Source organism: Uranotaenia lowii, chromosome 2 (genome assembly GCF_029784155.1).
Source record: "Uranotaenia lowii strain MFRU-FL chromosome 2, ASM2978415v1, whole genome shotgun sequence".
Taxonomy (NCBI): Eukaryota; Metazoa; Arthropoda; class Insecta; order Diptera; family Culicidae; genus Uranotaenia; species Uranotaenia lowii.
This window is the reverse complement of record NC_073692.1, coordinates 32624892-32647956: the sequence shown is the minus strand read 5'-3', so window position 1 is coordinate 32647956 and position 23065 is coordinate 32624892. Positions and strand designations below refer to the sequence as shown.

Below are 23065 nucleotides of genomic sequence, written 5' to 3'. Positions count from 1 at the left end.
GATAGAAAGTGTGTTGGGAGGACCACTTATTTTAAGGAAGAAAAAACAGCGAGTCGGGGGAACAGCTAAACATTCGGATGTGTTGAGAGAACTACACTAGAGAATGATGAAACTGCTTTGTTAAGAAAAGTGTGTTAGGAGGAGCACTTATTCTATGTACTAAAGAAAAGCCAGTCGGCAGTACAGCTTAAAATTAAGTGTGTTGGAACGAACACTCCTCTCGGAAGGGAAAATAGCTTATTGCAAACAAAAGTGTGTTGAAAGGACTACTCAATCTTAGCATTAAAGAAAAGCTAGTCGCAATAATTGCTTTATGAGTTTGCTGAAGTTTGCACTTTAATCGTGGATTTTTGAGGATAAATTTTTAGTGAAGAATCTGTTCGTTTAAAAGAGTGATAGATAACGAGTCGGGAAGATATTGTTTATAAAAGCGTTGGAATGGAAGCGCACTGAGAACACAAAAAGGCGAGTTTGATAGAATCTGGAAAAATATTAGTTGGTTAAAGTTTTAAGATTTATGTTTAGTATAGTTTAGTTTGATAACTGATAAGAGTAAAAATAGAAAAAAGTCAGCCGAGGATGAATAAAATATTCAGGCAAAACTGGCCATTCTGGTGCCACACATCCCATTAGAGAACCTTTCACTTGTATGCATTGCACCTTTTCGAATTTATCACAGTAGATTGTACACGTGGATAGAACCTCGTTGAAAAAAGAAATGTTATAACTAGAACCATGAACAAGCATTGCCAGATTATTCATCGATCAAATCTATAGACTTGTTGAGAATTGTTTCATTAAATAATTAATTGAAACGTATAAAAAAACAACTGAATCTTCAAAAAAACGTAACTTTGTACTTAAAAAGAAGCATACATTTAATTAAAAAGAATAGTATTTCAAAATCAGGCTATGTATGAAATATCAGGTGCTTTCAAATAGGAAACGATCTGGAAAATTATGCTTATATGTTAAAGTGGTAACTGTGACTGATTATCTTACATTATTCATATGAATAACGGCTCTTGAAATTTCGAAATGGTTGGTTGGACTTCAGGTGAAATTTTAGAATGAGATTTTAGGTATTCAAAAGCCACTACGTGAACATAAACGATAGACGGGAATAGGGCGCGCGAAAAAAATAACTGCTATGCTAAACCTGAATTATAACAGAATTTCAACAAACGAGTTAGAAAATTAGGTTTGGCATCACTCTAGAGCTTGCCTCAATATTTGATAAGCATTCGATGTTACGGGAATGTATTCGTGTCTGCAAAATGCGCGGGAAGTCAAGAGTTGCGTTAATTATTGTAGTGTTTGTATTGTGAGTTATTTATTGAAAGAGCGTGAGTGCAGGTAACACGACTACAGCAATAGCTAACTGGGAAAAGTAACGGTCATTCCCTGGTCGTGCGTGAGCTACAAATTAAAAAGGGGAAAAAATTTAGCGGTCACCACACCACTACGGACGCATGGTATCTTGTTTCGGTATCCTGTTACAGTATGGTTGGTGATCCAGAAAGCTTAACAAGGATGACAATACGTGTAATAATTCACTCCCTTTTTATCATAAAACGTATAATTGTAGATCGAAAAGAATCTATCAGGATGCATTCGGAATCAGACTCCGCTGAATTAATTTACGCCATTTTAGGCGGATTTTGAAATTCACAAAATGGAAAATCCGGCGTTTAAATAATTTGATGAGACAGTAGAAACTCGGGCGGATTAATGCAAACGATTGGACTAATGATGAGAAATCCCTAAACAAAAGGGATAGTTTTATTTCTGATGGTTTAGAATCTATTCCTAGAATTGTTATGTTGAGTTTCCCGTTAGAACTCCATTTTATAGCACCATTTGAATTATGTCAGGAGATTGAATAAAAACAGATTCGATTTACAGAAAAATGGAGTATTATTGTACAATTTCTCATTTCCCTCCCTATTCAATTATTTTCTACTTATCAACTAGGTCGAAAATTTTTCATTTTCATTGCAGCTTAGGGATTCAGGATTTATCTGATTTTGTCTTCCAATTTTTTTTTCCCGAGAAGAAGGAGGATGTGTGGAGTACATATGGGATGGATGAATGTGTAAGTGAGTACGATTGCACATTACCTCACCACTCACCAGCTAGCCAAGTCGAGCAGCTTGAGTGCCGCTGAAAGTGAGTGAGTCAGTCAAGACGCGATGGTCTAGTGATGCGGTTTGTAGGCGGCATAACTCGATGGGTGGTTTCCCGTGGATTATGATGCTACACAATAATATACGATTTTTATAGTAATTTATTAGATTATGACGGATTAAAATCATTTTTTCAAAATCTCCCGATTTTATCACTCTTGCCGATTTATCACTCTAAAATTCATCATGGGGGTGATAAAATCGGGTTTTCACTGTATTTTAGTTTGAGTATAATCATATAAAATGTGACTGTAGGAATTATAACCACAATTAATACAAAAGGTGAAAAAAATTTGGTTTGAGTCCTGGAGCTTAAATTAATGTTTTCATCTGTTAAAAAAATGTAATCTGCTGTCTAGAAGTTTTTAAATACTGACTAAAACTTATACAGCAAACATTTTAATTGATTCCAATGATTTGTTAGGTTAGTTCTGAATTGGCGCTTGTAAATGCTAAAATTCATCAGTTTATAGTGAAAATAATTATGAGTTAATAATAAACTATAACACCTATATAAAAAACAATCACTAATTTGAATCAACTTGTTATCCTCCAAACAATCAAAGTTTCAAAATGTTTCCTAGATTTTGTAGTTTCAGAAAATTATAATCTTCCAAATTTGGAAAATTAATTACAAAATGAAAAAGTTGTTTGGAATTTAGGTCTGCAATATTTTTATATGGATTGTTTTATTGTTTCTAAAGTTTAAACTTTCATCTAAAAAACGAGAACCCCCAAATTAGTCAGAACCAGGTCTTCAATTTTAGGCATCTCGGAAAAATGTATTTAGTAGACCCTTGTTATCATTGCTTCTGTAAAGTGTTTAAGCAACATTTGTATGAGAGAACATGACATGATGGTTTTCTCACCTGAAGCCTGCCCGGGAGCAAAATCATTTAAAAATTAACAAACTTGGCGGACGTTCTATCAAAGTCGATTTAAACTGACTTCAGACAACATTTTATACGACCTTTTCACTATACAGTAGCAATTGCGATTCGCAACACCATTTTAAACGGCTTAAATTATCATTTCTGATACGATTTCATGTTTGCTGACTGGTATGATTTTTTTTACTTTCGGAAAAGTGTAAAGTACATCAATCTTCATATATATCTATCAACACACGCAATAAATTCTTTCCAAAACAGGATCCAAAAACGAAAATAAAAGTTATTTTGGTTGAAACCTTCTCATTTAAAGATATCATTGTTCGTTTCGAGATTTCTAACACTATTAAATGAGGAATTAAACAATCTTTTTTTTCTTTTTCTGGAATTTTCATCAAGCGAGTTACACAAAGTTTCAAAAATTATAAAACATAAAAAATATATTCAAAAATTATCAAAAATGAAAAAAAAACAAAAAAGCAAAGCTACAAGAAACAAACTTTATTGAAAAACTCTTAAATTTGAATGGTTGTTTATGTTATTGGAAATTAGATGGTAGTTTCCATAAGTTTTAAGAATACAAATAACTTTCGTTCTACGAAATACTTTAACCTTGATGAAAATTTTCTATTTTTTTAAACAAGTATAATACACTTCAACCATTGGACCCAAATTAAGATTGCTTCAAAGCTACATTTTTATTAAATTTTTGTGAAATTACTCCATAAATAACTGAAATATTTCAACTCATTCGAAAAGTAAAATATGTTCACATTTTTCAATTCCTATCGTTTGTTTCACACATCGTCTTTACCCTAGACTAGTTAAAATTTCATCTCTTCTACCAAACTTAAAATAATTTTTTTCTCAAAAAATCAATTCTGAATGGTTATAACTATTGGATCAAACTGTCCATGACTTTAAGATCGGAAAACTTATAGAACTAGGATCTCTGAGGCTATCAATTTGATAATTTATCAAAAATTGGTCCGTTTCAAAATTTTTCCTAGCTATAGAATTTGACTACGTCGTGTCAAAGTATAAACAATAATATGGATTGTTGGATCTACATGCTTTGAAACGTTTTGTGCGAAAAGTAAGTTAAAATCATGATTGACTTTGATTTTATGCCGATTCTAACATAGACTAAGTGTAAAAAATGCGCCTTTGGGTATGCAATAAATTAGCATGTACAAGACCAACGGACCAATTTAAATGTGAAATGTTATGAAGAAACTTCATACAAAATAATTGTGAACAGCACTTTCGATAACTCAAAAATACTAAATTTGAAGAATTTGGTCCAGCAATTTCTGAGATTGTAGATTCTAAATTTTGGTGATTTCGTGCTTTGATTTCTTCGCGATCCCTAATGTGTTAAAATAACATTTTTTTCAAATTATTGGCAAAAACCAATCTGAATGAGGAAAGATAAATCGAATTCACGTGTTTAAAAGCAGAAATTCAACATGACTTTTTAAATACCCGATATTGAAAAGGTATATCACTAAATTTTTGTCATTTTCAAATTCTCTAAATTTTTTGAATGAAACTTTTTGGCGAACATACGTTCTTACAATTGTCTTGTTAAAACCGATGATACTCTTCGTCAGCACTTCCATTAAAAAATCTTCTGGAGCTCACCACAGTGATAACTAAGAGTGTTAAAAATATATAAAGAAATTACTGTCTTCTTAGCGTTGGACGTTGAATCGCTATTTGACTTTCAGAGATTTTTTCCACAATTAAAACTTGTCCTCAAAGCCAAGATTTTTTCCTACAAACGGTAAAAATCCCGTTTTCTTAAGTTTTTTTTTATACCCCGTTTTCCAAATTCAAGTTCTGTATTGGATCATTGCATTGAAATGTTGAGTACGGAAGTGGGAATCACATAAAAATGTTCAATTTCAAATATTTTAAGCAACTTTCTTCAAAACAATATTTTTGTTTCTAGATTTTTTTTTTCAGATTTTTAGAATTATTAACCTTATTAGATTCATTGGGAAAGGATTTCTAAAGCTATATGACTATGGTAATGTGGAATACGAATTATAAGAAAAATAACTCAATTTATCGATGTTTGTTATAACGTTCCTTTTAAATTTCTGGAAAAAGTAACACACATAATCATCAAAAACCTTTTGGGTCGAATCACAGGATTTCAGTTATGTATTGCTTTTATCGAGAACTAATAATTTTTTTCATTAATAGGAAGGATAAATTGAAAGAATTTCTGTTAAGCATACTTTTCATCATTCAACTTTTTTTTTTTTTGCTTGAAACGAAACTAATTACCGTAAACTGGGGGAACTTTGATCACTTTTTTCATTCATTTTTGAATATTTTGGAAAGGGTTGCTTTTTCATAATAACTAAAAGCTTTAAAACCCTTACTGAGGTGAGGAGTATTAAACATGATCATTGATTGCAGTAAATTCTAACGACATTGGTTTTTATAATTAAATGTTTGCTACGAAACCCGATTTCGAGTTTCGGGGTAACTTTGATCACTATGGTTTTTATGTATCTCAACATCTTCAAATTTATTGTTTTGATGCCATTTTGCACAGAAGGCTCAAAACATCGATAACAGTATTTTTTTCTTTAGACTGAATTGAATTTTTCAAAGTTTTCTTCCAAAAACAAATATATTCTAAAGATGGACAATGTTACTGCATACATTTAGGGGCAAAATTTATAAACATTTCTCAATATTCTTTGGCCTCAAAAACAAATAAAATTTTACCTTCATGCAATTCCCTAAGCCCTCGTACTGTTCCCATGTTTTTTTTTTCTTCAAACTTATCCATTGTATAGGGTTTTTAGCCATTTTAACTATGCGGCTTTTTCATGGAAAATGACCATTTTTTTCAATATCCAAAAATTATCATTAAATGACCATAAAAATAACACTTAAACTTGACCTAAACCATGAAACAAAGTTGAATTTACACATAAAACAGCCCATTTGCTCCTAAATTCTCAAATTTGATCAGGAGAAATATTTGTTTGTGAGCCTTAAAAAAATCAGATATTTTAAGATTTAAAAATTATACTTTTAGTAATATCAAAAATCTCCTAATGAAAACCAAATTTAGCTTATTTATAACTCAATTTACAGGCTTTTGAACGTAGTTAATAGTTTTCAGATATTTTATCTTTATACTTAGTTAATGATGATTATCTGCAAAAATTTCAAGTTGATCAAAGTTACCCCGCTGATCAAAGTTCCCCCAGTTTACGGTACTTCACTAACGGACTTCGAAATTCTTTTGATGATGTGTAGCTACTGATTTTGGCTGCTATTCCAACTCACTTTAATTGATTTTGCTTTTCAAAGTGTTAGGAATAAAATAATTAGAGTAATTGTATCCTAAAGAAAAAAAAACTACAATTTTACGTTTTGCCAAGTAACAATCAGGCTTCGGACGGATCCCGAGGCGCGACTCAAAAGAGGCAGAGCAGTACCACTTATAGAGGAGGAACTCACAAACTCTTGGCAGTTGATAAAAACTCTTTCTCGCTACTCCTACCGCCACAATCGCTGAGAGCGCCAGTCACTCTTTGCTCCCTCAGAGGCTCAGCGCTGCTCCCAAAGAGGGCTCCCTGGGAGGAATTACTTTGCGTGTGACGATTCAGAATTGCGTTCAAGTTAAGTACATGTTTGATTGCTTCACAGCTGCTGGCTGGCTCATGGAGTGACTGTGCGGCAATTTTAGACTATTTTTTAATCTTAACAACGTTTTCATTATTACTCTAAGTTCAATTCAATGTTCATGTAAAACGTAAGAAACTCAGACATCATCATTTTGTTATCAATAAATGATAACTTTATTACATTAAATTTAAATAAAAATTACAAAAGTGTTGTGGTATACAAATGAAGCATCTAACCCTGCTGTTGCATGATGCCCCGTTTAACAGTTATTTATGAAAAAATAGCTACCCGAACAAAATATCTCAAACTTCTTAACAAGCTTGAGGCTCGTTGTGCGATCCCTTCTTGTGCTATCGGACTTAAATTTTGCATGTAAACTTCATATAGCAATCTGCTTATTTGGGCCACTATACTTAACAAACTTATCAGCGAGAACACGTTCTAGCTCCTTGAACCTTGAAAGGTTTTTTGGAAGCCTAAAATACTAACTAAAACCTGTCGATAAGGTTTGATGAAAACATTTTTTCATTTATTTTTGTAGAGTAGTTTCTGGGTTTTGACAAAATTTGCCCGGATATTGCTCGTATTTTTGGTCGTCAATTTAAAAACCAAATGCCCGCATTTTGCAAGATTTTATATAAAATTTTACGGATTTGTCCGGCCCGGATACGTGCTGAAAAGTTCTGGCCACCTTATCTTAGATAAAGGACATTTCCCAGAATCTATTCACATCAAAATATGCAAATATCACAAACTATTCAGAGATACTGTAAATAGAAATAAATACTTTAGTCCCTCTCTCAATTCTCTCAATTTTCTTATTTAATATTTAAATCTTTGAAAAATACTTAGCTGAATTAGATAATTTCCAAATTGAAATTTAAATTAATTTGATATAATTTTAATACATATATTTTCAGATTTCAAATCCTCTAGATCACCACGGATAACCAAGGACAATTAGGATCAGCTATAACTTCACAAGTTGAAGTACCTTAAATATACAGGAAGAAGTTAAATCACAACCGATAACCGAAGATGATGTCCCGAAAGCTGATCGGTGACGAGGCACGCCAGGAGGACGCGGCAAATGACATTCCCGGACCTTATCGAATCAGCAACTATGGCTACGGCAAGGACGCGGTCAAGGTGCTGCACGTAGTTCGAAATGGGCTGGTGCACAGTATTAAGGAGTTTGAGGTCGGAACGAAATTGAAGCTTTCAAGTCAGAAGGATTATTTGCAAGGTTTGTTTCATCCTCGAAATTTCCTAAAATTTCACCATGAAAATTAAAATAGTTTAAATCCAACTTTAACTTTAAAATTTTAATTTTAATCTCCAGGAGACAACAGCGACATCGTGGCAACGGATTCCCAGAAGAACACCGTTTATCTGCTGGCCCGGAAGCATGGTCTTAAAACGCCGGAAGAGTTTGGCATTCTGTTGTGCCAACATTTTCTGTCCAAGTATTCGCACGTGACCGAGGTTTCGATCCACATTGACGAGTATCCCTGGTCCAGGATGGCATTTGGTCGGGGTCCTTATCAGGATCTTCATAACCATGCTTTCGTTTTTACTCCGACTGCGGTGCGATACTGCGATGTCCGGCAGAAGCGAGGAGGTCTGTTGGATTTTTTTCGAAAAACAATTTACTCAGAGGTAAAGACAAATTTTAATTTTTTTTCAGAACCAACTCCAACGGTGATTAGCGGCCTTCGGGAGCTCCGTGTTCTGAAAACCACCCAGTCGGCATTTGTAAACTTCGTCAACGATGAGTATCGTTCCCTGCCGGATCAGCACGATCGGATCTTTAGTACCATCGTTCAGTCGTCCTGGCAGTATTCCACAGTCAACAATGTGGATTTCGACTTTGCCTGGAACAAGGTCAAGCAAAGCATCCTGAACACGTTCGCTGGAGATCCAGAAAAGGGTATCTTCTCGCCAAGTGTCCAGAACACCCTATATCTGGCGGAGCAATTAGTACTGGATAGCATTCCGGAGATTTCCTGTATCGAGATGACGATGCCGAACAAGCACTATTTCAACTTTGATTTCGGAAAGTTCCCGAAAGTTGTGGGGCAGCTGAAGGAGGAAACCGTATTTTTGCCGGTGGATAAACCGGCTGGGGTTATCTACGCCCAGCTGGACAGGAAATCGGTGACGAAGAGTAAACTCTGAATAGTGATTGGTGAAGGGTCAATGTTTCGAAATTATATGTATTAAGACGAGAGATTATATTTTATTATAAAGAGTAAATTTGTTTCGTTTTTTTTTATTGCATTTAGTTTCTATAAGAATTTCTAATTTATTTTCTTTAAATTCCGTGTTCAACAGATCCTTTAAAACTTACTTACTTGATGGTCCCACGTCGATTATCCGGCTCATAGGGCCGGGATAAAAGACCTCCACTGTTGACAATCAGGAGCCAGCGTCTTTATTTGGTCTTAGTCAAGGTTCTCGTCGACAGTTCGGATTTCGGCGGCTAGGCTTCGCCGCCACGAGTTTCTGCGTTTGCCTCTTCTTCGATGTCCTTCTGGATTCCATTCAAGCACCTTTCTGCAAATCTCGTTTTCATCTTTTCGCAGCGTGTGCCCAATAGACTGAGTCGATTTGGGGTCATTTTTGAATTTCTCAATCTCCGGAGTCTAAAAAGTTTCGTTTTGGTTCTAAACTCATCCATGATTTTTGCTGATTTATTTAAGATAACGTTTACATGAGTTAATTTGAACTTTTATGCTTGTATGGGAAAAAATCAACATTATTTTTGTTTCTTTTGTGGAACTGAGCCTGCTTATGATTAAAAAGAATTGAGCCACTTATTTCTAGAATTCAAACTGCAATTGTGAGCAATCATTTTCAAAATCAATTGTTTGAGTCAGTCATAGATGCTCGTGTTAACCTTTTTTTATACAACTCATAGGTTTTTTGGATTTTTTACTGTAATCGAATATTGGATTTTCTAGATTTTGACTTTTTAGACTGTTTTAAACTTTTTAAAGTTTTTAGCCTTTTCAGACTATTTTTTTATTTTTGAGACTTCTAAGACTTTTGAAACTTTTTCCATTTTCAGAGATTCTAGATTAGTTTCTGTAGACTTGTAGACTTTCTAGAATCTAGACTTCTTATACTTTTTAGGTTTTTGAGACTTTTGAGACACGGAGAAAAAGTATGGTATTTCCAACAATATTCCACATACATTCAAACATATATCTGATTGATTCTCAACCAACTATAATTATCAAAATTTCAACAATACATATAATAGACAATCTGATTTATTTCGTCTATTCAACAATAATACATTCAACTGCCGCCGACCGTGGCCTAGAGGATAGCGCCATTATATCCTTGAAAGATGTACGCTTTAGTGTTAAGTAGAATTTAGATCTCTTCAAAGAAACATGAGGTTTCACTGAGATCCTATATGTTTGTGTTCGTTTTTAAAACTGTGGGTGTATGATCAAGTGGCGCACTAATGCCTGTCTATCTAGTTTCCATTCCGCCGAACATGCCATCAACATTATAATCAATTGATTTGATTGTAAATATGATAAATTCAACTATGATAAAATTATTGATTTAATTATTATTATGATGGACTTAATTTTATTTCTATGATTTATTCAATGAGATAAACTATAAACATTCTCAATTTAAATTCTGTTTATTTTGGAAGTTATCATATCTCATCATATCATAATTATGATGTTTTTCTTCAGAATAATTTTATGGCTACGTATATTTTTTTTAAATTTATTATTTCTGCATTTTGCATCTGCATCATTCGTTTTAGGCGCCACGTTGCTATAAAAGCTGACCGGAAATCCCGATATCTACGTCCTGGTTCCTCCGCTGCGGTTCTTTTTGCATCTTGATGCATGGTTGCCCAGAGAATTGTACGTCTTAACTAAACGGTCCCGAAAGACGTCCTTATGTTGGAAATCATAATAGTCAGCGATTTACAGCTACAGACCCCGTTCGTTTTTGGCAACACGCCCGTAAATTTAATGTTGCCAAAATCGAACGGTTTTTTTAACACTTTTTTATTTTTAATTTTTATTTGAAATAAGTCAAAATTGATGTAGAACTTTATATTAGCATAATTTTTTTCAATTTAGCTCAATTATATTAGTTTTAAGCAGTAAAACATGGACAAATTCATGATTTTACTGTTTAAAACTATTATAATTAAGCCGAATTGAAAAATTTAATGCTAATATTACGTTTAACATTGATTCTGATTAATTTGAAATGAAAATAAAAAAATAAAAAAATGGCAAAAAAAACGTCTTTTTTGGATGTTGCCAAAAACGAACGGTTTTTGCTCGGATGTTGCCAAAATCGAATGTTGCCAAAATCGAATGGGGTCTGTATTCGTATACAAGGTTGTGGTTGCTTCGGCAATACTAAATAACAACGACTAGGGTATAAAAGCAACCAGCCTAGTATCATAAGTTGTCCTGCAATAGACGATAGTCGAAAACGTAAAGACGTGTTTCTCAATAGGTTATGGGCCCAGTCACGCCATACCAAGGAGTGCAGTAAAGTTAAAAAGTTCTCGAAGTCTGTGAAGTTTCCGGTTCAAGATGAGCAGTCCGAAGAAAGTTGGCATCGTTCAGGCATCGCTGGTGAGAACTACGACACGTGGAGGTTTCGAGTGGAGACTCAACTTTCGGCGCATGGAGTGAAGGACACCATCACGGCGGATCCCCCAGAGAAGCGGCAGCGAATGCAACGTTTTTCGAGAGGGACGAAAAGGCGAAAGCACTCCTGGTGGCGTTTATTGCGAAAAGCCATTTAATGTACGAGCGCGACAAGGAGATGTGGACGTACCTTCGCTAAAAAAGGTTTTGCCTCCCAGATGTACATTCGACGGTCCTTGGCTATGCTACAGATGGAAGAAGGGACATTGCTGGCGGAACATTTTCGTCGGTTCGATGAGCTGGTGAGACAGCTGAAGGATGCCGGTGCCACGGTGACTGAGCTTGACATGGGGAGTCAGCTTTTCATATCGTTGCCACCCAGCTACGACGTCGTAACCACGGCGATGGCAAATTTGGACGATCAGCAAATAAGGCTTGATACCGTAAAAGCACGACTTTTAGCAGGGGAGAGGAAGCGTTCTGGTAGAGAATTCGGACCGGGTATTTTCAACGGTTCGGACGAGGTGGCGTTTGCGGCCAAATTGTTCCGAGGCGAGTCGAGCGAAGGAGGTGCAGGTTGCGAAAACTTCATTCAACAAGGAGTTTGCACTTGTTTCTGATGCGAAGGTTTTCAGCAATCGAGACGAGATCGAGTGGGTTCTCGATTCGGGTGCGAGCTGCCACATGGCCCGTGACAAATGCTTGTTCAACGAAACTCGCAACGTGCGTGAGCCACTTCAGAGGCGGCCACAGCGCAAAGGTTGGTGAGGTGCTGATAGCAACGAAGGAAGGTACCGTGAAAGGCGTGTCGGCCGTTGGGAGAAATCAGTACAAGTTGTCGTTCGGTAATGTGCTGTGCGTCAAGCAGCTCAAGTACAATGTGCTGTCGTTGGCGAGACTACTGAAAGCGGGTGTGCACATGGAGTTCAAACCTGACCGTGCAATTTTGAGGACGGACGGCGACACAATTGGTGTTGCTAAGGCGAAAGGCAACCTCTTCTATTGGTGGATGAGTCGTTTACCCAAGGCCCCAAGTGCGGACGAGAAAATCGTTATTCCGGAGATGACACCGCAATTTCCCGAGCGAGAGGGGGAACATGAGAGCGTAAAAGAAGAAACTGAAGAAGATGGTCGAGAATCCGGATGTAGTAGCACTGCTGGAAAAGATGAGGAAGAAGACGACGGCGACGAGGAAGGCTCAACCACACTCTCACCCAAAAAGGTAGTGGTCGGGAGTGCAGGAGACCTGGTTGGTTTTCTGATTTTCTTCCACATAGAGCTCTTTCTGCTGTTGTTAATCCCAAACAGGTTCCTGAACATTGTACCGATGTCGATGGTCATCCAACCGAGGTTGAAAGGCGGTAAGCAATCCAAGGCGCGCAAATGGCGTTGTAGGATCATCAGACTTGGACAGTTGTTGAACGGTCAAAGAAACGTCGTTTCAAAATTGGATGCCCAGGCAGACGGAGTACATGAGGTGTTAAGTCGCACCCCCTGTCCGTAATCCGACAGTCATCCAGAAGCAGGCGTTTTATCCAGTAACATTAAAAATCGTTGGTTGTAGCTTTAAGGTTAATAGAATCAAATAACTGAGAGGGGGTGTTGGAAATCATAGCAGTCAGCGATTTACAGATCTTTGAATATAAGGAGCATAGCAACTCAAGTTACTATGTACGTAGTATATAAGTATCCTAAACGTTGTGGTTGCTATGGCAATACTAAATAACAACGACTAGGGTATAAAAGCAACCAGCCTAGTATCATAAGTTGCCCTGTAATAAACGATGATCGAAAACGTAAAGACGTGTTTCTCAATACCTTAGAAGTCCGTATTACTGCAGCCGGCGAAGATTGACCTTGTGGGGGGTAAATTCACTGAACATCATGACATCAATCTATTATTCGCTTTACCGAACTTACTAACCTACAGATATTATTTTCCTGTGAGATCCTAAATCACGTAGAGGAACGTCGAGACCCACGTCGATTTCGCGGGCAGCCAGAGTAGCTGTACCTTTCCCAATTCCAAGAACTGTCGGCTTACTACACGACTGCTGCCAAAAACTGGTGGAGGAAAATATTTGCTCATCTCCGGAGAGCGCTTGCGCTTTACCACCGATATCATGAACTGCCGGCTGAGCCCTGAAAACAGCACCACGATCGCTGCAGGGAAACGTAATGGTCTCACATTTACGATATTTTATTTACTGTTGCTGGATAAAACGGACGAACACTATAATATTTGAATAACACTATAATATTAAGTAACAATCATAAAAATATAGTTGAATTGACTTTATTCATAGTTAAATACCTAAAATCAATCATACAATTGTAGTTGAACTAATCATATTTACAGTACCATTACAGATGAATCCATTATATTCATAGTTTTTTGCGTCAAGTCAATCATCAGTTTGTAGTTAAGTCTATTATATTTATAGCTGGATGCAAAAAAATGTTTTGATGATTGGTAGGTATATTCAGCTGAAATAATTAGAACAACTGTTCAGTCCACCAAGCGGACTGAAGAATGGGAGAAACCGAGAGAATGGAGAAAACCCGTTGCGCCACGCCCAAGTAGCGAGAGCTATAAAAGCAAGCGGTCGCGTCCCCGCGGAATGAGTTCAATTCCAACCGTCGAGCGAGCAACATCATCGTGGGAGAGCCGAGAACGGCTCAAGAAGAGAGCCAGCCAGCAGTGGGCTGCATCAAGGCCACCTGAGGAGGGCAACAGCTGACGTTGCTCGTCGTTTGACAGAACAAGTGCTTATTCAATAAGAAGAAGAAGTGCCAATCCTATGTGAATAGTCCCCGAGAGAAAAATAAATATGAATCAACGCCAGCAGTAAAACGAGTAGTCTGTTCAATGGATTCTAGTCGAAACGGGTCGAAACAAGTAGAAATGGATTGACAGTTGATCACCTGTCTCTTTCCAATTGACTTCGACCGATTTCTACCAGGTCGAAACGAATCCTGCTGCCGAGCTGGATTGGTTTCGACTGATTTCAACTTGCTCCGTTGAACAACGACCTGACTAGTTTCGACCAAAACATTGGCTCGTTGAACATCTATCAGTTGACAGAAACCAGTTGAAACCGATTTTTACCAACGGTTGAACGAAGCTGAGTTCTCTTTTGCTTCGCTCCTGCTCTTGCTCTGATTCCACAACCAATCGGCTCTTTTCAGAGCCATCTTTAGAAAGAGTTTGCGATCACCGTGGAAGACAGTGATCGACCCGGCCTTGGCCCGCCCAGGTACAGTCCGAGGACTTGCCTCCACCGGTGAGACAACAACTGAAGTTGTCTGGGAGAGACTCACTTCCACGAGGGGAATGAGTCCCATCGGTGGTTGTTTTCCAAGCGCCGCTCCACGTCCACTTAAGGTTGTTCATGGCCCAACAACAACTGTGGTTTTTTTTCTCCATTTAGACATTTTAGACTGTTTAGTTATTTTTGGCATTTCAGCCTTTTAAGAATTTTAAGACTTAAGAGAGTTTTTAGTCAATTTAGACATGGTTTTGTTATTCTTCACTTTGGTCACTTTCTTAACATTTTTGAATAATTTGCTCGACTCTTGAAATTTGTATGATTTAAAAAAAAATAGACATTTTACGTTCGAACTTTTAAATTTTTGAACTATTGAAACTTAACATTTTTTCCCATGACTAGGTATCGCAATCTCGATGCAAGTTGTGACATTCATCTCTAATGTTGTTCGACATTTTCTGGAGTGAATTTCTTAGCGATGAAATTCACAAAAACCAAAAAGGGCATGACTGCGACGTTTGTGATCGAACTGATGAATGCCGCTCTACACACAAAACTTTCGAGGCTCCACTTAGCAAAATTTTGTTGTTACTTTCGATTAGCAAAAAGGATTATTTTACTAACACGATAGCAAAAAGCAAATTTTGCTTCTTTTTAGTAATTAAAAAGGCTATTTTACTTGATATTAGTAAAACGAAGGTTTTCTAGCCGCTTTGTTTATAGACAGCAGCCGCCGCCAGTTGGGGGAAAAATAATAAACTGACGCGATAAGGTGCGGTTCTGAAAGCGCGATGCTAGTGGTCCTAGCGGTGGCAAAATGATAGCCAGATCAATTCCGGATGCGTACAGGTAAGGGCCGATCAAGTAGTGTACAGATTTTCCGATATTCGAATTGTAAAATTGTTTGTTTTTTTTCAACCAGGTTTCAATTTCCGACAAGATTAACGGGTTTTTTACAACAGTTCGGAAGTGGACAACTGGAGTTTCAACGCACTGCATCAGGCACAATCATCGATGCATGAATGACGATCGGTCGCTTGGGGTTTCATTAGCCGGAAGGTGCGTTTCCAGGATCCAAACATTTTATGAAAAGTGTTAGTGAAAGGTGTTTTGAAAAATATAAATAAATTCAAAGTGATGTTATCCGTCCGAGCAATCTTTTAAATAATCGAATATTCCCTCGAAATTTGCAGATAAAAACATAAAAAATTGAAATTTCAGATTCTGCAGGATTTTTTTCACTGGTTTTTGCTAAAATTTTAGTAAAACATGCCGGCGGCTTATTTTTCTCTAATTTGCTAAAATTTGAGCAGAAAAAAATTGCTAAATTGATTGCTAAATTTTTAGCTGGTCAAATTTGAGCAAAATTTTGCTAAATTTCGGCCTCGAAAGTTTTGTGTGTAGGCTTCGGAGAAATGTTAAATGACATTACTACAGTTGTCATCCCTGGTTTGAGAAATCCAAAAATGACCCCAAATCGACTCAATCTCAGGGGTGTCATTCGCTCACACAATGAGCACAATGTATATTTTTTCCATAGCACATTGAGAGAGCGAAACCGAACACTACCTGAGCTATCTGCCCATCAATGAGCCACATCGAAGCAAATCACTGAGCTACGCAGCGGTTGCCCTCAGCTCATTGAGCTGCACAATGTGTACCACCACAACGCTGAATTCAACAAACGAAAGCGAAATCTTTCCCAATAAACAAGCAACAGCAGGTATCAGAAAAGGGGGGCCTAATGTAACAGAATTAAATACACTGATGGTACAGATTTTCGTGGCATCGCTGCTCGCCAGCCAAGCCCGACCGAATTTTGTTTGTGTTGTTGCCTGTTTAAGAGTTATTTTCTTCCTTGCAAGCAGCCGGTGCGTCTTCGTGCTGGACTGGACAAACGATGATCTGTTTTATTATTTTTCGATCAAAGAGAAAAATAAAACGAAGAAGAGTGCTTGGCAAATTTCTAAAGCCAGTGTTCTCATTGAGCAGAGTGGATCAGCACATTGTGTTTTTCATCATTATGAGAAACCTCCCAGAAAATTCGATTATCGGCAGTAAGAAAGCGAGCAGTAGAAATTCTATCACCGTGCGCGCAGTTTTAGAAAGCTTGCGTTCACATTGTGCTTCCAGAACACATTGTGCTGTTTTGAAGAGTATAGCATCCCTGCTCAGTCTACCGTATTATATACAAGTGTAGAATATAGCTATTTTTCTTTCAAAAAATGAATCTAACGTCAGCTTAAATCATTTTTCGAATCTTCATTTTATTTCTAAAAAAAAATTATAATGTTTCAATCAGCTCAGATCAACACTGTACATGGGAGTTCCTTTAACGCCTAGTCCGGTGACTTTAAAGAGTGCTCCGGCCGGTGGAGGTTGGGGTGATTTGAACTCTTTAGCTGCCGTCGTTACGAACAAAATATCCAGATTCGGTCCTCCGAAAGCTGCCGACGTCACCTGTTCGGCGGGCAGTTTGATTTCCAACACAATTTTTCCGGAGCTATTACGAAGGATAAGTGATTTTTTTTAATAGGGAATCCTTTGAGAAAACAAGAATGGAACTTACGAAGGATCAACTTTGTAAACGGTGTGCCCACCGAAGGTAGCAACGTACAGGAAACCCTCGGAATCGATGGTCATTCCATCGGGGACAAACTTGGGTCGCTCACCGTTGATGCAGAAGTCAATAACCACCCGTTCTTTCGCTGGAATGGAAATTAATTATTTTATTTTTAGTTAAGAAAACTTTAAAATATGTGTTCCTACAGATGTCTCCATTCTCATCGACGTGATACTCCTTAACATCCAGATCGCAAGAGTCGATGTAATACAGCAGGTTTTTCTTCTCGTTCCAGCATAGGCCATTCGAGACTCCAATACTTTTCTTCAAACACACGAACTCCTTCTTCTTGGCATCGTACCGGTAGAAGGTGCCCAGCCGCATCTCAAAGATGTCGCCTTTCTCCTCCAGCCGCATGGTTCCTCCGTAGAAGCGTCCCTTGGGATCGACCTTGGCATCGTTGAAGCGATTATCGAGCTTATCGAACTCCACCTCCCCAACGGTTCTCACGAAGCTTGCCTTCTCCGATACGCCATCCCAGTCGATCAGCGTCAACTTCCGGTCGGTTCCGATGATGAACTCCGTGTGGCTATTTTTAACCGGGATGATGAAGCCGATCACTGGATATCCGTCTAGAGATAAAAAGTTAGGTTAGGTTTAGGTCTTACATTTTGAAAATCTTCAACGGTATTACCAATTTTGGCGGTGTAGGTTACATTTTGGGCATAATCGTATCGGTGAATGGTTCCGCCGTAGATGTCGTTGTAGTACAAACTTTGGCGTTCGATGCACCAATGTGGTCCTGAGAATTTAAACGATAAATGCAAATTCAGCAAAACTTTAATGCTGTAATGAACACGAAAAGCAACCTACCTTCGCCTAGAACATTAAGGGGTGAAGGAACTTGTTCCACTTTGTAGGAGGTCATAATTTATCGGCTTTCTGGAAATTATTCAAAATACTTTTTTACTATCACGATTGAAAAAAAAAAGCAAAGCACTAAATTGAGCTAAACCATGAACCGGGATTTTCCTATTTCTTATGTTGGAACTGCAAAAGTCGACCACCACACTTATTCTAAAGATCACTGAAAACTTCAAACTTACACGTCTTCACCACGCGACTGAATTTGAAGGAATAGCCCGGCCGGAACATGTTACATCATTTTTAAACCACCCGGATTTACAAAATTCGAAGAGCAACTGTTGGCTAGAGACACGAACAGAATGTGCCATTGATAAAGCATCCTCCGAAATTGTTATCAACTTTCAAATTACTCCTAATGGTGAAATTATCGCTATTAAAGGAACGCATTAATCAAACCTTAGTCGGGGAAATATATGTAGTTCGTAAGAATCTTAATCTTAATAGGATGTTCAATGAAAAGTGCAACCCCTTTAAGATGAGAGCTGTTGGATTCCGTCTTGCTTTGTGCTAAATATTCAAATTTTCTTCTCCATTCCTCATTTTAGTAATGGAGTCCATTCAACGGTTATGGCCACTAGCAGAAATGTTCGATCAAAAGAAGGTTACACAACGGATTATAGCGAAAAATGTATAAGACTTACTTTTAACCGCCGGATGAATGAACCACCCTATTCGCAGTATGCTTCCCTTCATCGCAATAACTCATGATTGAAAACGAAAGTTGAACATAATTATGTATTGATAATGAATTCAGTGCGATAAGGACACTTGAATAGGTACCTACTCGTTGAATATCACTTGGAATACATAAAAAAATGAGACAACGGCTTTCTTCTGCTTATCTGTTAGTTTTTTTTCGTTTAGTTCGACTCATACAAGGAATCGATGTTTCATGCATTTTCATAATGGGACGTTGGAAGTTAAAAAAATAATACTTGCTCACAATTAATATTTGTGCATGCCATATCTTAGAGCAAGTTCAATGGTGTTGGGAAAAAGTGGTAGAAATTTTGACACTTGTGAAACATTCTGAAAATTTTACCATGTGAAAATGTTTTCAAGATCTTTGAGTGTTGTATTTTTTTACAGCACTATTTCAATATCAGTTGATGTCATAGAAATATTGCTATTTTTCATCACAGCATGCGAAAATACAACACGTGTTGTAAAAAAACTCGAAAGCCGCAGATCTTGAAAATGTTTTTGCACAGAGAAGTTTTCAAAATGTGCAAAAGTGTCAAAATTTCTACCACATTTTCCCAACACGAGTGAACATGATCTTAGTTGAATTAAATGTTCGAAAATTTGATTTGATTTATGAAACAAAAGTATTCAGCTTATTAATAATCAAATTAAAGTCGGAACAAAATCAAATTCTTCGTTTTTCGACCCCCTTCAATTTTCTGATTAATCTGAAGGAAGCAGGGGAACTAGTGGTAAAACGTCCACGTTAAGAAAAATATTTTATAACTTGTAAATAAAGAATGCAACGCAGTAAATTGGACAAAGGTTTTGAAAAAATGACTGATATTCACCAGAAGTACATAAACAGAAAAACTTAAAACCAACAATATACGTCTTAATCGTTGAATTTTGAAAGGCTTTCTAAAGTACAATTTCCATTTTGTTGTTTTCGCAAAGTGCGCATATGTGTACCCAAACGCGCTGGTTGACGTTTAATACGTTTTTATAGATAGAAGTGCTCCCGAAATTGATTACCAGGTGAAAATACTTTTGTTTTATTTCACAGATTGAGTTATTGATGAAAAACCAGTATTTTTCGTTCCTCCCGGGCAAAATACCTTAAAATTTAATTCACGTTTGAGACTCAAGCAACCCCCCCTATGGTCAGATCTTCCTGAGATTTGGCATGTGACCTTTTGGTAAGCTAATAAATAATTTTGACTTGGAGCGGGTGAGATTTATCGTGTTTCATTCTTCCTATAAGTGAACTGCGGTTCGTTAAATTGTTATTAAAAACTACAAAAAATACTGTTATGGTAAAGTAGCCATAACTTCTTCAATTTTCAACCGAATTTTATAAATAACCACATGAAATCTTTGTTTTAAATTGACATTCAAGTGCAGAAGAAAATCAGATTTTTTTTATGTTACTTTCGCTCAAACAAGATTTTCTCTAAAAAATGCGTTTTTATAACTTTTTCTATCATAAAGTCACTAATATCAACAATACTGTTGATCATACGAAAAATCAGTGTTGAGATGATCGACAGAAACTTAGTTCACCTTCAATATGCAAAAGAGGAATTTCAAATTACTGTTATGCCGTCCGAGATATTTTCATCTAAGTACAAGAACTTTTTTTATTTTTCCAAAATTTCATATTTGGAGCATAACTCAAAAACGGTTCTACTGAGTGATATTTTTTTGAATTTCATTTTCGGATTCAGCACCTGATTTTAAATTAAAAATGACCTTCAGTTTACTAAGTTCAAAAATGCTGTAAACTTGTGTAAATAAATCATAATGAAAATTCCTAATATTTTCGTTTATATTCAAGTTATGTTTTCCAAACCAACAAAGAAATTTATTCTAAAGGGGGGTGATGAAAACTACACATAAATTTAAACATGTTTATTTAAAATCGCTCAAATTATAGACATAATAATTGAATTAGAAATTTTTTTTGTTCGGTGATGAATGTAAGGACCAATATTCTTCATTAGAACAGATGACCGGCAGCAAAAATGCTTCTTGATGCCGTAATTCCATTCGAGAAAAGTTGAAAATGGCAAGTAAAATTCCTTAAAATTAAAGTTTTCCTTTTTCGTCAAAGTTATTTACGTGATATAGAAAACTTACAGAAGGACGACAAATGTTCATGAACGCTTAAAAGTTTAAAAAACAGACTGAAATTATCAAAAATGTTGGAAAATGTTTGTTTAGTGAAAAATTGATTGAGACGCATATGGCCAGCTCTGCGTATTGTGTACTCAGTAGTGCTGAAATTTTTACAATATTTGAACAGTTACAAGAACAAAAAGCAAATTGTGGAAGATGGGAACTTGTTTTTCCAATTTTCCATTTTCTACATTTTTTTTGTGCAGTAAAGAGAAGAAACTCTAATTGCATTCATCAAGCAATATATTGAAGCCCTTTGTTTTACTGAGATCTTGGTCAATTTATTCATGAGCTCATATACGATAACGCCATTTAAAAAATTGAGCGTTTTAAAAGTTGATTTATAACTTTTGAACGGCGCAACAGATGCCGTCGAAGTTTTTGAAGATTTTTTTGAAGATTTTTTGTTCGAGCTTGTGCGTTTGTTCTCTGTGGCTATGGTACTGCATATAAATGCTTGTTTTCTCACTATTCATAAGTGAAATTCATCATTTTGCCTTAAATTTTCCATGAATTTTCTGAAGTAGTGAGGAATGGGCAATTTAAGTCTTAAAATTGTACAGCTTGTACTTTACAGATAGTGATGGTACGTGCAGAGTCATCGAAATGAGCTAGTGGAATTTCTGCGAAATGACCAAATGAATAATGAAATGGAAGTTTTTTTAACAGATTCTATTTTGGGACCGGAACACCTTCGGACGTAATTCAGAACTCGCGACGTTTGATTTGGAAAATTGAACTTAAAAAACGCAACTTTATTTCGGTTTGATATTTGGGGCTTTTTATTTGCGGTGTGTACAAGGCGACGGATTGGTTTGGACTCAAATGTTTCGGTACCGGAATACTTTCGGACGGTCATCCGGTTCGAAGGACCAAACGCTTTGGTCCTTCGTACCAGATGACCGTCCGAAAGTGTTCCGGTACCAAAACAAATTCTAAGGATAAATTAAAAACAACATCATACAATTAATAATCAACATCAACATTTTAACCATGTACTCATATAAATGAAGTTAGATATTTCACCTGATTACTCACAACGGAATTAACTCACTGAATGTAACTTTTAGTATAGAAGTTTTACATTCTCAGCAGAATTTCTCTCAATATTTTATTGATAGTTTAATCGCATTTGACGCTGTATAATGCGCCATTTGTCTTTATCATTGAATTATTTTGAAAGAAGTTTTCCTGGGGCAAGAGTTTTTGGAAAAATAATAATTTTTTTATTCATTCTTCTAATTTTTCTTTTCAAGAGCGAGCGAAGGCGCTACATCCAAGGTCAAAGACCAGGAATGATAGTGCATCGGAATCCAAAACTTTTTTTTTACTTTTACGGTTCACGTTAATACAATACTTAAATGCTAATTTAAAAATGATAAAAAATGCTGACAAGGTCTGGCTGTGTGTGTATCATAAGCATAAAAAATGCAAAATTGAATGAACATTTTTTTGTACCTACAAATAAAAAGTATGAGGAAATTAAAAAAAAAACTTTTAAAAGCGAGGAATCTGAATAAATTCTCAAAATATACAAAGGTAATGTCAAAAATGGCAAAATCATAATATGAATAATTTGATAAATTTGAAAATGACACTGTCACCACTATGTGTATTGCCTGTTAAAATTCGTCACAATCTTCTTCTACCATTTGTTTTATTGTTGGCGTGTAGGACCAAAAATAGGAGAAAATTGTGCGAAATGAGAATAGTACTACTTTTGTTATCCTCCAAAAATCTATATTTTTTCTTAAAATTTTCTGTGGAAAAGGAAATAAATATGATTCAACGACCGATTTGAACAGATAATTGCGTTTTCGGCGTTTTCTAGTATTCCAAAGGTTTTGAAGGAGCTTTTAAAAGATTTTATTCTAGCACTAAGGAATTCATCACTTGAGCTATAATACTTCATTAAACTACTATACTTCTTCATGAACATGACTAGATATGATGAAACATAGATTTTAGGCAGAATTTGAAAAAAAAAAGATTTCTTATTTTAAAATATTTTTTTTTTAATCGGTCAAAAATATTTTTTCAATTTTAAGTCGTAGATGACAGCACTAGT

General features: G+C 36.3%; 2 protein-coding genes across 2 annotated transcripts in view; one reads left to right on the top strand and one right to left on the bottom strand.

The window, feature by feature from the left end:
* The window catches only part of LOC129746290 (uricase), a 28460-nt gene extending 19471 nt beyond the window's left edge, over nucleotides 1-8989 (top strand). Inside the window, exons 2-4 of the mRNA XM_055739889.1 lie at nucleotides 7654-7979; nucleotides 8076-8354; nucleotides 8421-8989. Coding sequence (XP_055595864.1) covers nucleotides 7772-7979; nucleotides 8076-8354; nucleotides 8421-8911 — 978 coding nt within the window. The 5' untranslated portion in view covers nucleotides 7654-7771 and the 3' untranslated portion in view covers nucleotides 8912-8989. The remainder of the gene's footprint in view (nucleotides 1-7653; nucleotides 7980-8075; nucleotides 8355-8420) is intronic.
* A 7954-nt stretch (nucleotides 8990-16943) lies between these two features.
* Nucleotides 16944-18372, bottom strand: LOC129741271 (regucalcin). The gene is made up of 6 exons (XM_055732985.1): nucleotides 18315-18372; nucleotides 18082-18150; nucleotides 17903-18010; nucleotides 17415-17840; nucleotides 17215-17353; nucleotides 16944-17148 (listed from the first exon to the last, which is right to left on the bottom strand). The coding sequence occupies exons 2-6, from the start codon at nucleotides 18134-18136 to the stop codon at nucleotides 16944-16946; spliced, it is 933 nt and encodes a 310-aa protein (XP_055588960.1). The 5' UTR covers nucleotides 18137-18150; nucleotides 18315-18372.
* Between the last annotated feature and the right edge of the window lie 4693 nt (nucleotides 18373-23065).